The sequence below is a fragment of the Microtus pennsylvanicus genome, chromosome 6 (genome assembly GCF_037038515.1).
Source record: "Microtus pennsylvanicus isolate mMicPen1 chromosome 6, mMicPen1.hap1, whole genome shotgun sequence".
In the NCBI taxonomy this organism is placed as follows: domain Eukaryota; kingdom Metazoa; phylum Chordata; class Mammalia; order Rodentia; family Cricetidae; genus Microtus; species Microtus pennsylvanicus.
Window position 1 is genome coordinate 18603203 of NC_134584.1, and position 15597 is coordinate 18618799.

The 15597-nt window shown below is 36.0% G+C and overlaps 1 protein-coding gene across 4 annotated transcripts in view; it reads right to left on the reverse strand.

The window, feature by feature from the left end:
• Positions 1-15597, reverse strand: part of Cdh12 (cadherin 12) — a 788260-nt gene that overhangs the window by 64761 nt on the left and 707902 nt on the right. For all 4 annotated transcript variants that reach the window (XM_075975840.1, XM_075975839.1, XM_075975838.1 and 1 more), the window contains one exon: positions 2632-2751. In XM_075975840.1, coding sequence (XP_075831955.1) covers positions 2632-2751 — 120 coding nt within the window. The remainder of the gene's footprint in view (positions 1-2631; positions 2752-15597) is intronic.

Consider the following 15597-nt stretch of genomic DNA (forward strand, 5'->3'; position numbering starts at 1 on the left):
TTATCTACCTTACATACAAAGTACGTAGAGTTTTAGATTTACTCACATGATTTTATATGTGGTTTTATTTTATAGCAATCATTTTAGCTAACTTAATATGCTAAAATTTATTTTTCCTATATTTTTTATTCAGATAATGCTTCAATCCATCACACCTACAATAATTTTTTGTATTAGATTTCAGTCTTTCCGGGAAACATGTTTTGAGCTTGTGTAAGTCACCCATCCTGTAGAATTCATCACCACCACTCTAAGTTTGTGGGCTCTCTTGCTCCTCCAACCACTACACATACCAAGTTTACTTTCTGCTTGTCGTTGTGTCTCTGCAAGGTGTTCCTTAGGGACTAAAGGGGGTTAAGCAACTGATAAGATCAGTGCTTTTATTTCTAGTCTTGGTTTTCATTAAGGGAGATCTATAAGAAGAAGGGGCAAATAGGGCCTCCATGAGAAGATGGAAGGTTCACAGAAGTTTGCTTAATACCCAGGCTGTATATTCTATCTACTGTTCTATTTCTGAGAAACTTTGTCAACTTTACATTTACAAGAGAAATTCCTGAATCATTTACCTCTCCATCTTTTCATTTTTTTTCTGCAAATATGTGTGATTTTCCCTAGTAAAACTTCAGTAACTGGTCAAACAATATTCATGTATGTCTTCCCCAATTTTCTCTCCTAGTTCTTGGGTAAATAAATTGTAATCATTATTTCCACAGCTCATAGTCTTTTAAATTGGGTATTCTTGCCTTTAATTTCTGACACTCTGTCCAACTGAAAGAGAGTCACCATTTCTAAACCTTCTTCAGTTAAAATCCCCTTCTAAACACATTTCTTAAAGTGGACAATTGAGAAGACTTAGAGGAGAAAACTGCTGGCTGTCAAGTCTGATGGCTTCAGTTTAATCCCTGAGCATTAGAGTTCAGAAGAAGAGAACCAACTTATTCCTACAAACTTTTCACTGATTTCAACACATATGCTACTGTGGTATGAGTATGCATAAACACACACACACACACACCCTACACGTCAAATAAAATACAGTATCTTAAAAATATTTCTTCAAAACTTTATTTGAGATTTTTCTTCTTTGAGATTTTTCATATTTAGAATTGATAAAAGAACATTATATGATGTGTATAAAATTTTTAAGCAAGTAATGTAAAATACAATGAATTCAATTGAAGATATAAATTTAAATTTTCCATTCGCCCAAGGATGATACCAATACAAATGCCAAAATGGATTTTTAAAAAAAGCCCAAGGGTTCTCAACTTTCAGGAAAAATTGAGGAAAGGTAGAAGAAAGGCATTTTCCCCCAAAAAAAGAGTACATCTTGGTTGCCCAATGTCAAATGATCAGTCACATAACAGAAATTCAAGTAACAATATAACAATATATGGACTAGTTGATTATATTTAGGAATGCATATTAATTTATGTATTTTCATATGCATAAAATAATAACTAGTAAAAAGGAAGCAATGAATTTGAAAAAAATGAAGAAAAGTGTATGGGAAGATTTGAAGAGAGAGAAAGGGAATGGAGAAATATAATTATAATCTCAAAAAAGTGAAAACATTTTATTTTAATTTGAATGTATTCCTTCTATTTTGTTTACAATTTTATATTATACTAAGCTACCATATTTATATTGAAATCTATTTTAACCTATATTTAATAATTATTTTAATAAGTGCTATTCTGAAGTTCCTCTTTAATTGTGATATGTGGTGTCTTGTTTTTTTCACTGGTCACAGTAACTGTCTCCTTAATGAAACTCAGCATTTACAACCAGATAATCTGCAAAGGAACCTTCTTATCATTCAAACTTGGAGCCCTGGATCAATTGTGAATGCTGGCTTACTAAATACGGGCATCAGAACTGATCTCTCTTGACACAAATTGAAAGGACAGAAGGATTGAATAAAGAAAAGAAACATAAAATTGACCATGTGTATATATCCAAGCACTTAATATGCTACGTATAATAAAGCTAGTTTTGAAATTTCGGATTCATTTATAGACTTGTTCAAAACAGAACAAAATAGAACCAACCCACCAAACTAACAGAAAACATTAAAAAATGGGTCTGTCTATAGAGAACATTTCTAAAAGAATCAATGTTTTGGTTAATTAGGTTCCCAAGTGCTCAGTTTCCCTCATTGCAAACATATGTGCTGTATTTCTCAAAACCAACCCTCTATACTACTTCTGCAGATAGCAAAGGAAAGTACATATATTTCCGAGTCATGGTTAAACAATAAAATTGAACACAACCTAGAAATCTGACATGAAATGATAAATAAAAATACGAGTTTAAACTGATGAATAAAAGATTAGATATGAGATTTTTTTTAAAAAAAAGATAAATAACTCCTAGCTAACAAGTTTGGACCTCTTACATAGACATGCAAACATTTATATTTACAAAAAGCTCGGGAAATATTTAAGTATTTACTCAGTAAAAGAAAATATACCTCCAGCAGTCATATTAGTTGGTAGCTCTTTTTTCAAATGATGGCTCACTGATTTTATATGACTACAATGAAATAGGCAATATTTGATTCCAAAATTTAATTAAAGTTGAATTTTTTTGAGAGAGTGGTGATAATGTTGTGCCAAATTAAAACATTACCTGTCTTGGGATCAATAGAGAAGTAAGGTTGGCCCTGAAGGATGCTGTAAACGACTCTGGCGCTGTTTCCATAGGTGGGGTCATCCGCATCTGTGGCCTTGACCTGGAGCACATAGGCACCTGCAAAGTAACATAATGTCATTTTCCTAGACATAAATAAAAGTCACACTTGACTGCTCTATGAATGTTTTGAAGACATTTTGTCCCCCAAAATTACTTAAGCATTGTAATCAAAATATTGGGCAGTTTCAAGTCCAAGTGATGGTGGTTAACCCTCAACCAACCACAAATTGAATTATCTTAAATACTGAACAAAGACAGCAAAAACAAAAGGAGAAGAACCCTTGAAACTACTGGCAATAATGCTAATATTATTTCACAGCAAAAATCCAAAATTATTTATTTTATTGGTTTTTACTGAGCTCTGTATTTTTCTATGCTCCTCTCCCTGCCTTTCTTCTCTCTCATTCAACCCTTCCCTCAAAGTCTCCATACTCCCAATTTACTCAGAGAATATTGTCCTTTTCTACTTCCCATGTAAATTAGACCTATGTAGGTCTCTCTTAGTGTCCTCATTGTTGTCTAAGTTTTCTGGGATTGTGATTTGTAGGCTAGTTTTCTTTGCTTCGTGTTTAAAATCCACTTATCAGTGAGTACACATGATAATTATGCAAAATTTATTTTTTAAGTGCCAATATAATGGAATAAAGTGATATCGTAAGTCTACTATGTTTGTGTACCCATGTAAAAGCAAAGAAAATGTTGAAGAGACATCCACACTGTGGAAACAAGAAAGCCCTAATACTATGACTTAAAAATTGGAAAGATGCTAAGTAACCATTAGCCAATGAATGAATAAAAAAAATGCTAATTAACCCAACTAAAAAATGGGGCACTGAACTGAACAGAGAATTCTCAACAGAAGAAGTTCAAATGGCCAAAAGACACTTAAGGTCCTGCTCAATTTCCTTAGCAATCAGGGAAATGCAAATCAAAACAACTTTGAGATATCATCTTACACCTGTCAGAATGGCTAAAATAAAAAACTCCAATGATAGCCTTTGCTGGAGAGGCTGTGGAGGAAGGGGTACCTTCATCCATTGCTGGTGGGAATGCAATCTTGTGCAACCACTGTGGAAGTCAGTGTTTCGGTTTCTCAGGAAATTCGGGATCAACCTACCCCTGGACCCAGCAATACCACTCTTGGGAATTTACCCAAGAGATGCTCTATCACATGTCAAAAGCATTTGTTCAACTATGTTCATAGCAGTATTATTTGTGATAGCCGGAACCTGGAAACAACCTAGATGCCCTTCAATGGAAGAATGGATGAAGAAAGTATGGAATATATACACACTAGAGTACTACGCTGCAGTAAAAAACAATGACTTCTCTAATTTTGCATGCAAATGGATGGAAATAGAAAACACTATCCTGAGTGAGTTATCCCAGACACAAAAAGATGAACATGGGATGTACTCACTCATAATTGGTTTCTAGCCATAAATAGGGGTCACGGAGTCTACAATAGGCGAACCTAAAGAAGTTGAGTAAGAAGGTGAACCCAAGGAAAAACATATAGTTATCCTCTTGGATAAGGGAAGTAGACAAAATTGCCGGGGAGAAAAGTGGGATCTTGGGGGTGGGGTGGGATAGGGGTAAGGGGAGATGGGGAGAGAAAAGGTAGAAGGGAAGGAGGGGGGACTTGGGGAAACAGGAGGATCGGGATAAAGGAAGGTTGGATAGGGGAGCACGGAACCACAATTCTTAGTTAAGGGAACCACTTTAGGGTGGGCAGGAGAATTGACATTAGAGGGGCTCCCAGGTGCCCAAGCTGAGGTCCCCAGTTAGTTCCTTGGGCAGCTGAGGATAGGGAACCTGAAATGACCCTATCCTAGAGCAATACTGATGAATATCTTGCATATCATCCTAGAACTTTAATCTGGCGATGGATGGAGATAGAGACAGAGACCCACACTGGAGCACTGGACTGAGCTCCCAAGGTCCCAATGAGGAGCAGAAGGAGGGAGAACATGAGCAAAGAAGTCGGGACCACTAGGGGTGCACCCACCCACTGAGACAGTGGAGCTGATCTACTGGGAGCTCACCAAGGCCAGCTGGACTGCTACCAAAAAAGCATGGGATAAAACTGGACTCTCTGAACATAGCGAACAATGAGGGCTGATGAGACGCCAAAGACAATGGCACGTGGTTTTGATCCTAAGCAATCTGCTGGCTTGGTGGGAGCCTAGCCAGTTTGGATGTTCACCTTCCTAGATATGGACGGAGGGGGGAGGACCTAGGACTTACCACAGGGCAGGGAACCCTGACTGCTCTTTGGACTGGAGAGGGAGGGGGAGAGGAGTGGGGGGAAGGGGAGAGGGGTGGGAGGAGGGGGAGAAGAGTGGGAGGAGGGGGAGAAGAGTGGGAGGAGGGGGAGGGAAATGGGAGGCTGGGAGGAGGTGGAAATTTGTTTTTTTCTTTCTTTATTGTCTTTTTATCAATAAAAAAAAAAGAAGGAAGCCACAAAAAAAAATACAGTACATAAACACAGTGTGATACCTCAAAGCTATGAAAAATACCGGAATCCTGGTGTTTAAAGTAACACAAAAAACTTCGAGTTCTTTGTCTTAAGTGTTATAAGCCACCCGAAGAGAGAAAAACACCAAATGATCACAGAAATGTATGTGATCAAAACTAATCAGCCTCACAGAAACTAAAGATTTAAGGGTGTTTACAAGAGGTCTGGGGATGTAGTGAGAGAGGATGAATCATGGTCAATGCTTACTGAGTTTCACTTGCACAGGGACAAGCAATTTTGGTACACTATTGCAGAGTGAGGTAACCATGATAAAATAACGAGCTTTAGATGTCAAAAACTAGAAGAAAGTTTTATTAAATTTTTACAATATAGAAATGAAAAACATTTGAGATGAATAAATAATTATATTTAACTTGATTTTATGATTAAATGTATCATGTATGAGAACTCTCTTTGTATTCCATGAAGATTTGCAATTTTGTCTATACATTATGTTCTATGTTTTATGTTTAATGAATGTGTGTATATAAACTATAACAAGTGAACAAGCTTTAAAATGTAGGCAACAATAGAGTTGTTGTCGCATTTGATACATATACCAAATACGTTTTAAAAGCTATTTGTTTCCAGTACACAGATCACTGAACTGAAAGGCGTAGAAACATTTTTATTGATTTACATACCAAGGAAAACGTTGGTTACCATTTACATGAGCTCATCTGCTCATTGTGGATGCTTGAAATTCATGATTCAAATATCAATAGAGGAGCTAAAAGGTTTAGAGGCTGCTAAGTGATATATAACTTCATTTACAAATCAGTAATGGCCTCTTACCATTAGGAAGCCTTTAATTAGAAACCAATATTAAAGAAATCAAGAAAGCAAAAATGATCGCAAATAGTGGCACTGTCCAAAAGCAGGAGAGGGTCTTTGGGTCTCCAGACCCAATTAATTGCAAGGTTTGGGCCATAGGAAATGATTATAGCTAAGTCAAACTATTTGAATCTTTTCTCATTTTCTTAAAATTGTGCATAGACTTAGATACTAAGAAGAACAGGATATTTTTTACACACACACACACACACACACACACACATATATATATATATACATATATATGTATATATATATATTAGTTTATAACCACTTTAAAACTATCTCTTATAAATGCTATGCCCAACATTACTGTTCTTAGTTTAGAATTAAAAAATGAACAAGGTATCACAAATTATAACCAAAGTCTTCACTAAGCAGAAAAGGGTCAATCATGTCATAGTCTGTAGCAATTTATAATAATATGTAAAATGTGCATATAATAATGCAAATAAAAATAAACAAACAATGTATATATTAATATAGAGAAATGTATATGTAACTATATTTCACGGAAATAGTTAATACCACAAATATCCAAACTATTATGTGGAATGAGCCACTTAAGTTAATTGGGAGATGTAGTGTAAACAACAGACAGTTAAATGCCAGGATTCAGGAACCTAATCATTCTCCTATCAGTACTTTCTGCACTAAAAAAATAAAAGAAAAAAACTACACTATTTAAATATCGAAATAATGTTGTAAAAATCTAATGTTATATATTTATCTTTGAGATTATTTTGGAGTTTTCAAACTGTATGACTCGGTCAAGAATATACTATAGTAGCATTTTATAGGTGAACTGTACCCAATGCCAAGAAACTGCAAGTAATGACTTGTAATACACATAATTATCATTAGTATTTGTATTATTATCAATATTAATATATTCAACTTAGTATCTAAGTTGGAACTTGTGCAAAAGCTTTTTTAAAGCCTTCCACATATAAAGAAATCCTTTTTCATTAAATATTACCTTTTTCTGGAACCATCCTGTAACTACCTTAACAGGTTAGCATCCTTATTTTCTTAACAGAGCATAGCTAACACGCTCCTTACTTGTTTTTCCGTCCAACTTAGTTTACAGAGACGCATGGTTTCTCACTCAACAAACAAAAATTATGTCTCTTTCTATTACAATTTAAAGTTAAAGATAAGACAAAATCAAACAATCCTTTAGTAGATTTGTATACCTAATGGTACTATCTCAACTCAGCTGTCTCCTTTATGCCTTTGCGACAGATTCCAACCATACTTCCAGAGAGCCTTGTTGTTCCTTCCTTTCAGTTTATGATGAGTCTTTCAGGCAGGGTGTTCTTGCTGATGTAATTAACCAGCTACCTGGAAAAAAAATGGCTTTTCCAGCAGCTTCCCAGCCTCGATTTGTATCAGGGGGTCCTTTGTCTGATTACCCATTTACTACTTTATACCCCATCAAGCCTGAGTACATTTGGATTCCTTTAACTCTTAAGCATCTTCCGTGCCCTCTCTATCTCCAGTGACTACTATGGGGGAATCTTCTAAGGATCCAGAACACAGTCTTAGAAATACACCTCAGATGGCTTTATTTACTGCTCCTGTGCCAGCTCTCAGCTTTTAAATATCAGAAGACAGATTTGGTAAACAACCAAAACTGAGAAGATCCATCCTCTGTAGTCTTCCTGTAATCAACCAGTCAGTCGACTCTGTACCATGTCATTATATACTGTGTCCTCAGCTATGAATGCCAGCTTCGTTGGTTCTCATTAATGAGATCTGGTACACATTTATCTGTTTTCTTTATTTGTTTAAACTTTTATTAAATGAGCAAATACAACAAACTTCAATAAACTTTTTCATATAACAATAGGCATTTTTAAGTGTTTGGTGAAAATGCCCACAACAAAGCTATATAAATACATCATTCATGGAGTGTCAAGTACATAACTTCAAACATTAATGAGTCATGTTCTTATTCACTTGTGAATATTTCAAAAACTCCTTTGAATATTATACTCCTATGGATGATTAAAAAGGTGATATGTGGATGTATTTTTCACACATATTAAAATACAAAAACTCATATTATAAACCTTGTTGGATTTTACATTTTTTTTCTTATTTCAATTAAAATGTAATTTTATCACTTTATTATTCCTCTCTTCTTTTTATCACTCCCCCGTCAGATCCTCTCTTTTATACATATAAAATATTTATACATATGCATGTAAATGAACAAACAACCAATAGTATTTGATGAATATGTCTGCTTTCAGGACTCTTTGGATCACCACACAGGGGGCTTATTCCTGGGAAAGACATTTACTCTCCTCTGTAATTGCTAGTTGTCTATAGCTCTTGATCTAGCATTTAAAATTTCCCTCTCTACACTCAAATGTCAACTGGTCTTTGAATCTTTCAGGTCTTGCTTAGGGAACCATGTTCTTGATATTTTATGGGGTAGTTTCTCATAATCACCACATAGCACAGTCTCATAGCATTCTTTCTGATCTTCTGGATCTTGAAATCTTTCTGTTCCCCATTTCAGAAATTTCCCTGAGTCTTAATTTCTAGAAAAGACCATTTATTTTCCTTTTGAAATTATTATTATTATTATTATTATTATCTCGACTTCAAATTCCCCTTCCTCCTCTCCTCGACATCCCTCACCCCACCTCCCTTCTGCCCTACCATCCACTCCATTTCTTTTCAGAAAAGGGCAGTCTTCCCATGGATAGCAACAAAGTAGGGTATTTCAAGTTTCAGTAACATTACGCACTTCTTCTTGTTTTAAGGCTAGCAATGGCAATGCAGTATGAGAATTAGGATCACAGAAGCCAGAAAAAGTCAGAGACAGTCCATATTCCCACTGTTAGTAGCCCCACGAGACGACCAAGCTACACAACTGTAACATATATACAGAGGGGCTTGGTCAGTTCTGTGGAGGCTCCCTGGTTGTCAGTGCTGTTCTTTGAACCCTATGAGGCTAAAATGGCAGATTCTGTGAGGGTTTTTTTTTTTTTGTGTGTGTGTGTGTGTGTGTGTGTGTGTGTGTGTGTGTGTGGTATCCTCGATCCCTGTCTATCTTAAAATCCTTCTGTCCATTCTTGCGCAGAATTCCATGAGCTCTTCCTAATACTTAGTGGTGGGTTTCTGCTTCTCTTCCCACAAGAAAACACATGTTCTTAAAGATACTGTAGAATTTGTATGTTGATAAAGTCCGTTTGAGATAACCAGAACTATTAAGATAGACTGGAAAAAACATCGCCCATTAGTGTTCCACAGAGTGTTGGGTGAGTCTCTCCAACTACAATTCTAGGATCAGAGCTGTCCATTTTTCTTTTCTTGGCGCCTCATCCGACAAAGCCCTTCCTTGCTCCAGAGTAACCTCAGTACATATAATCGTGTGGCATTGACTCATGATTCTTTATTTGGTCCAAGGAGGCAGAAGCAATTTGAGGTCATAAAATCTCTTGCTACATACGAACTAAACATTTTAGACTATACATATTTACACCTCTTGATCAAGGATTACAATGATGGATAAGAGCATCTATTTTTATGAGCACTTCATCTCGTATCTGTATGCCAAAAATTCTATTCCATGAATATCAATGCAAATGAAAATGCTTCCTGCAAGAGTGCTCTGAACTTCAATTTATGGCTCGGGCACAATGCTGCATCTTTTCTGCCTAATACCATTTGAAAGTGTCTTCACAGATACTGTTAAGAAATTCAACAGAAATTATGATAAAATGTGTGAGATTGTAATGCATTTACTCAGGGGCTCTCAGAATCTAATAGCTATTGCATTTATTTCCTGTGTCCCAACATGTTCTTAAAAGAACACTGAAATTTCAGTTAATTCAAACACATTCAGAGAAATTGCCATGGCCTGAACTATATGTCAATTTAGATCTCATTTAATAACTATAAAGATATAGAACATGATTGCTTTTACTTGATTAGACTGCTTAGTCACGACAAGTATTAGATGGAGTATCCATTTATCAGTCATTTATCTATCACCCTGTTCAGTTAGATGCAGCAAAATCATTATGTTTAATATGTTTATAAATATATAATATATTTATATAATATATTATATAATAGTATATATTTATATGTATATGAAAAATCCCAATCCTGGAATCAACTAAGTAGATGTAGCATCTATCAAATATTACTAAAATAATAATGAAATTTTCACAAATTTACCATTCCAAACTTCGCTAAATTAATAATGTAGTTTTCATAGATAATTTATAACCCCATTGTGAACCTTAGCATATATTGTAAACTACTCATCTGTGAATTCATATATCACTATGTACATTATGCTTCTCAAATCAAATCTGGAGACGTCAATAATATCAAGTGTAAACTAACACAGTTCCTGCCCTCCTTTTCCTGGAGAGCATTGATTGTTTAAGTGTTGCGTAAGTATTACATTTCACGTTGGTCTAACAGGAAGAGGCTTGCAGTGTCCTGCTAGGAAAGGCTTCTTTTCTATGACTACTATGTGCAAATGATTAAAGTACATAACATTCTTTCAATAATTTGAAGGACACATGGCAGGAGAAAGACACCCAAGAAGCCACAGGAAGGAAATGAACGCTCTTGATTAAATCTGAACAAATCTCAATCTCCAAACACTGTGATGATTTGAGGACATAAATCCTGTGTCATGTGCTATTTTGGACTCAAAGTTAGAGTGACAATTTCTGTTTCTCACAATTCACAAAATTTTGGTAAGTCATTGAAACCTATTCTTGGTCACATCAGTTTTATAATGGAGATAAGACCTTCAAGAAAGTCATTTATGAATTAGCTTATGTGAAAATCCCTGAGCAAAATAAATGATGCAAAGTACAATTTCATAAAAAAAAAACTCTACCATTTCTTCAGCTTTCTAATGAAAGCAGAAGGTACCAATGCATATTAAAAATAATGACGACTCAGATTTTCCACAGTAACTTCTATATTACTGAAGATGGATCTATTGGACATGGGAGTTTTCAGCTATCACTACTCAAAACCTCTAAGGTAACATGAACAGCTGTTTACAGTGTGAGTAGCAAGATTATTTGCAACCTGAAATCTTTGTTTTTTTTCCCATTTAAAATGCATTCAATTTCTCCAAATATCTTCTGGAAAATCCTTTTTCACCCACAGAGCTTTGTCACTTAATTTAAGGAAAGTAATTGTCTGAGAGTCTCACTGGAGAATAGATAAGTGAGTTTCACTAGGATAATGATAACAATAAAAGGACTTAGGCAGGATTACACCTACTTCTTGCTGTTTGCTTCTTATATTAAGACTGAACTCCAATTCTCTTTTCACTGTCTACACCAGCCCTGGAAGAATTAGATGTTCACTAAGTATACTTCACAGAGTAACTCCATCAGAGCTTTCAGTAATTGGGGTGTTAGTCTTCTTGGAGCCCAGCATTACCCTTGGACGAATGTTAGTCTATACACATGTTCCTTCAGTTTCCTCAGCACTGATTCTGCTATACTGAATTCTTCTGCAAAGAAAGAATGGTGTTCCATATATTCTCCTGTTTGCTTGATGGTCTTTAATTTCTTGATAGAAATCTCTTTAAGTTGTCTCTATTAATGACTTTCTCAACATCATTTATTCTGGCTCTCACTTGCTTCTCTGGTAATTTCTCTTCCTTAAAGAGTTCTTTTCTCCTCCCTGCATTAAAACGTTCATGTGTCCCAAATCCAAAGAAGCTAAGTACCAAGGAGGTCTTAAGTGGGAATGCTTGTATCTCCCTGGGAAGAGGTAATTGATTTCTTGAGTATACTAGAAGTGGCTAAGTATAGAAACAGGAGGGATCAGGTGGAGTAAGTGGAATTGAAAGTACAGAAAGAGATGACTGGAAAGGGGGTGCATTGTGTGTTGAGGGAGAAACAATGCAATAGAAAAATCCAGGAATCTATTTAAGACTCTGAGCAATATCAGACAGTAGCTTGAACTGGCTATCTCCTGTAACAAGAAAAGATTTCCAACAGAGGGACTGGGACTCGAACCCAGCCATATAACTTTTGACATAAAATTTGTCCTGCCTACAAGGTGATCTAGGATAAAGGTGGCACAGAAATTATGATAATGGACAAACAATGACTAGCCCAGTCTGAGGACTAAGCTGCAAGAATCAGCCCAAACCTCACACTGACTGGAATGTCAGGACTCAGAAGGTGGATATACAGAGACCTAGAAAAGAACCAAATATAACTGGAACACAAAATAAAACAAAAGTCAATGTAATGGTGCCTAATGATATTTTGCTATACTCTCATATTAGTGCCTAGTGCATTGCCACCAGAGAGACTTCACCCAGTAACTGATGGAAACACATGTAGAGATCCACTGCCAAATATTAGGTAGAGCTCTAGGAGTCCAGCAGAAGAGGGGGAGAAGGGATTTTGGAAACTAGAGGGGTCAAGGACGTCACAAGAAAATTCACAGAATTATAAGGACTTACAGAGACTGAATGGGCAGAAAAACGAACCTACACAGAACTGACCCAGGCCCTATGCATAAGTTACAGTTGTGTGGTTTGGTTTTCTTGTGGGACTCCTAACCCTACTAACAGGGGTAGTCTCTTACTCACCTGTCACCCTTTTGGACTCTGATATTCATACTGAGTTGCCTTGTCTAGCTTTAATATAAGGAGGGGTGCCTAATCTTACTACAATTTGATATGCCACGCTTTTCTCCACAATATCCATGGGAGAAGGTGAGGAGGGACTGGGAGGGGAGGAAGGAAGGGAAACTGCAGTCAGGATGTAAATAATATTACTAACATTTTAAAAATCATTTGAAAGAGTTAAAATAAATTCATGTGTCCTAGATTTTTGTCTCTCTTATTTGACTCAGTTAATAGCCCTCTTCATGTACCTCTTGAGGTGTCATTGACAGACCTAGATTAAGATTCTTATATTCACGGTGCTTCACTGTAACAATTTGAGTAACTTCCTCAAAACAAACTTGGATTATAGTCAAAATTTTTTATTCAATATTTAAAATTATTATCATTTATGTACACTGTCTTTCTCCTTGAAAATATATTGTTAAGCCTCCCATAAGCTTCAGCCACATTTGTCTCTTTTTTCATTTATTTTTGAGAATTTATTTATATCCTTTCCTCCCTATTTTCTCTGTGGTAGTTTGAAAGTAATTGGCCTCCAAAAGCTCATATGGGAAGATTATTATGATGTGTGGCCCTTTTTGAGTAGATGTGGCCTTGTTAGAGAAGGTAAAGCCTTCTTGAAGGCAGTTCAACTTCATTTTCATCATTTCTTTCTTTCTTTTTTCTTTTCTTTTTTTCTTTCTTTTTTTTTTGGATTTTTCAAGACAGGGTTTCTCTGTAGCTTTTGGTTCCTGTCCTGGAACTAGCTCTTGTAGACCAGCCTGGCCTCGAACTCACAGAGATCTGCCTGCCTCTGCCTCCCGAGTACTGGGATTAAAGGCGTGTGCCCCCACTGCGTGGCTCACTTTCTTTTTTTTTTTCATGTTTTCTAGATGGTTTTTATTTCTTGTTTCTAATCATTTATCATAGATACATTAGTATTTACTCACTGTGACCCAGAAAGTAAATTTAGTTTAGCAATAACACTAATTTTGTTTACTAATTTTTGAATTTTTATGGACTCCTCAGCTTTTTAATTATTCATTCAAACATCACTTTTTGGTTTAATATGAAACTGTTTATTCTATATTTGTTTTTTGAGACAAGGCTTTCTGGTTGTCCTGGAGCTAACTCTGTCCTAGAACCAGGCTGGCCTAGAACTCATAGAGATCAGTCTTCCTCGGCCCCCCAGCACTGGGATTAAACACATGTGGTACCACACCCGGCACTGTTTATTATCTTAAGAGAAATAGCCAGGTGGTGGTGGTGCAGGCCTTTAATCCCAGAATTTGGGAGGCAGAGGCAGGTGGATTTCTTTAAGTTTAAGGCAAGTCTAGTCAAAAAGAGATAGTTTCAGGACAGGCACCAAAGTTATTCAGAGAAACTATTTCAAAAAATTTACATACATACATACATACATACATGCATAACCACACACTTACGTGGGTATGCATGTATGTATGTACGTAAAATCTCTGAGTTTTGCATATGCCAATAGCTTTTATTTAGAGTTCTTGTTATTAGTTCCTTGTATGATTAATATCCAGGTTATCATCATCATCACTTTCTTAAATGATTATCTAGCCTCTGAATGTCTCTACGTTTCCACGTGTATCTCCCACACTACCCAACTGTTCTCTATTGTCTCAATAAAAGAAAGGTCTCTTATACATAGAGTGCTGTTTCTGATTCTCTTCTTGATACATGCTGCCATGGAATGCAAAAGAGTCCTTTTACATCCATTTTACAGACAGGTTTTAATATCTCCTCTTTCAGAAATTCAGTTCTGTGTTAAGAGTACCTCAATCTCATTTTCTACTTAATTTACTTTGAATGTATTAGTGGCGGTAAGAAATTATTAATGTGTTGTTTTCTTCATTAAAAAACTAGAAGTAATTGTAGAGTTTGGCACACGATTCCTAACTTCATAGGTGTTCGCTGTGTATGTGAGTATAAGAACAAACTTGAGCTGGGAGGTGGTGGCACACACCTTTAATCCCAGCACTAGGGAGGCAGAGGCTGGCATGTTTCTGTGAGTTTTAGGCCAGCCTGTTCTACAAGAGCTAGTTCCAGGACAGGCTCCAAAGATACAGTGAAATACTGTCTTGTAAAAAAAAATTCAAAAAGAAAAAATAAAACAAATATGTGTGGCAAAAAAGGAGAAAAAGAACAATAAAATGTCTTTGAAAAACCAATATTTAGATTGTTTGAAAAAGGCCTAGGTACATGACTCCAGAAAATTCCTACTATGCAATCATGAGGAGCTATGTTCCATTGCCAGCACAAACACACACACACACAGATACACACACTTATGCACACTCACATGCACACATATCTAATTATACTGCAGTGTAGGTATTGCAGCTTTTTCTGCTGGTTAATTCAAATAATTGGATCAAGAAGAGAGATACATAGAAATAATAGCTAAGAAGAAAATTAGGAGCAGATATGATTAAACTACCATGTATACAGAGGGATGAAATTTTCATTTCTTTTTTAAAAAAAGGAAAAGAAATAGTGTATTTTAGGTCCAGTTAAAGGAGATTGTTCCATAATGGCAGAGAGGATCTGAAGGTATGTGTGGGAAGTGCGCTGGAAGAAGTCTTCCTGGTCATATTGCATCCATACTAAAGAACTGCAGAGTGGAAGGCCTGGGCTCAAAGCTACACACCTTTGAGAGCTGTCCCAGTGCCACCCCTTTCTCCGGTAAGGCTTTCTTTCATTGAAGGCACACAAAATTCCTATACAGTACGACAATCTGAGGACCAAGTCTTCAAACACATGAACTTATAAGACATATTTCACATTCAAAACACAATCAGTGCTATTCCACAAATTAAATGATCTTTAAATACAAGTCTTTACAAATGATCTAGTAGATCATATAACAGTTGTATCATTATAAATAAAGTCATAATATGTATTA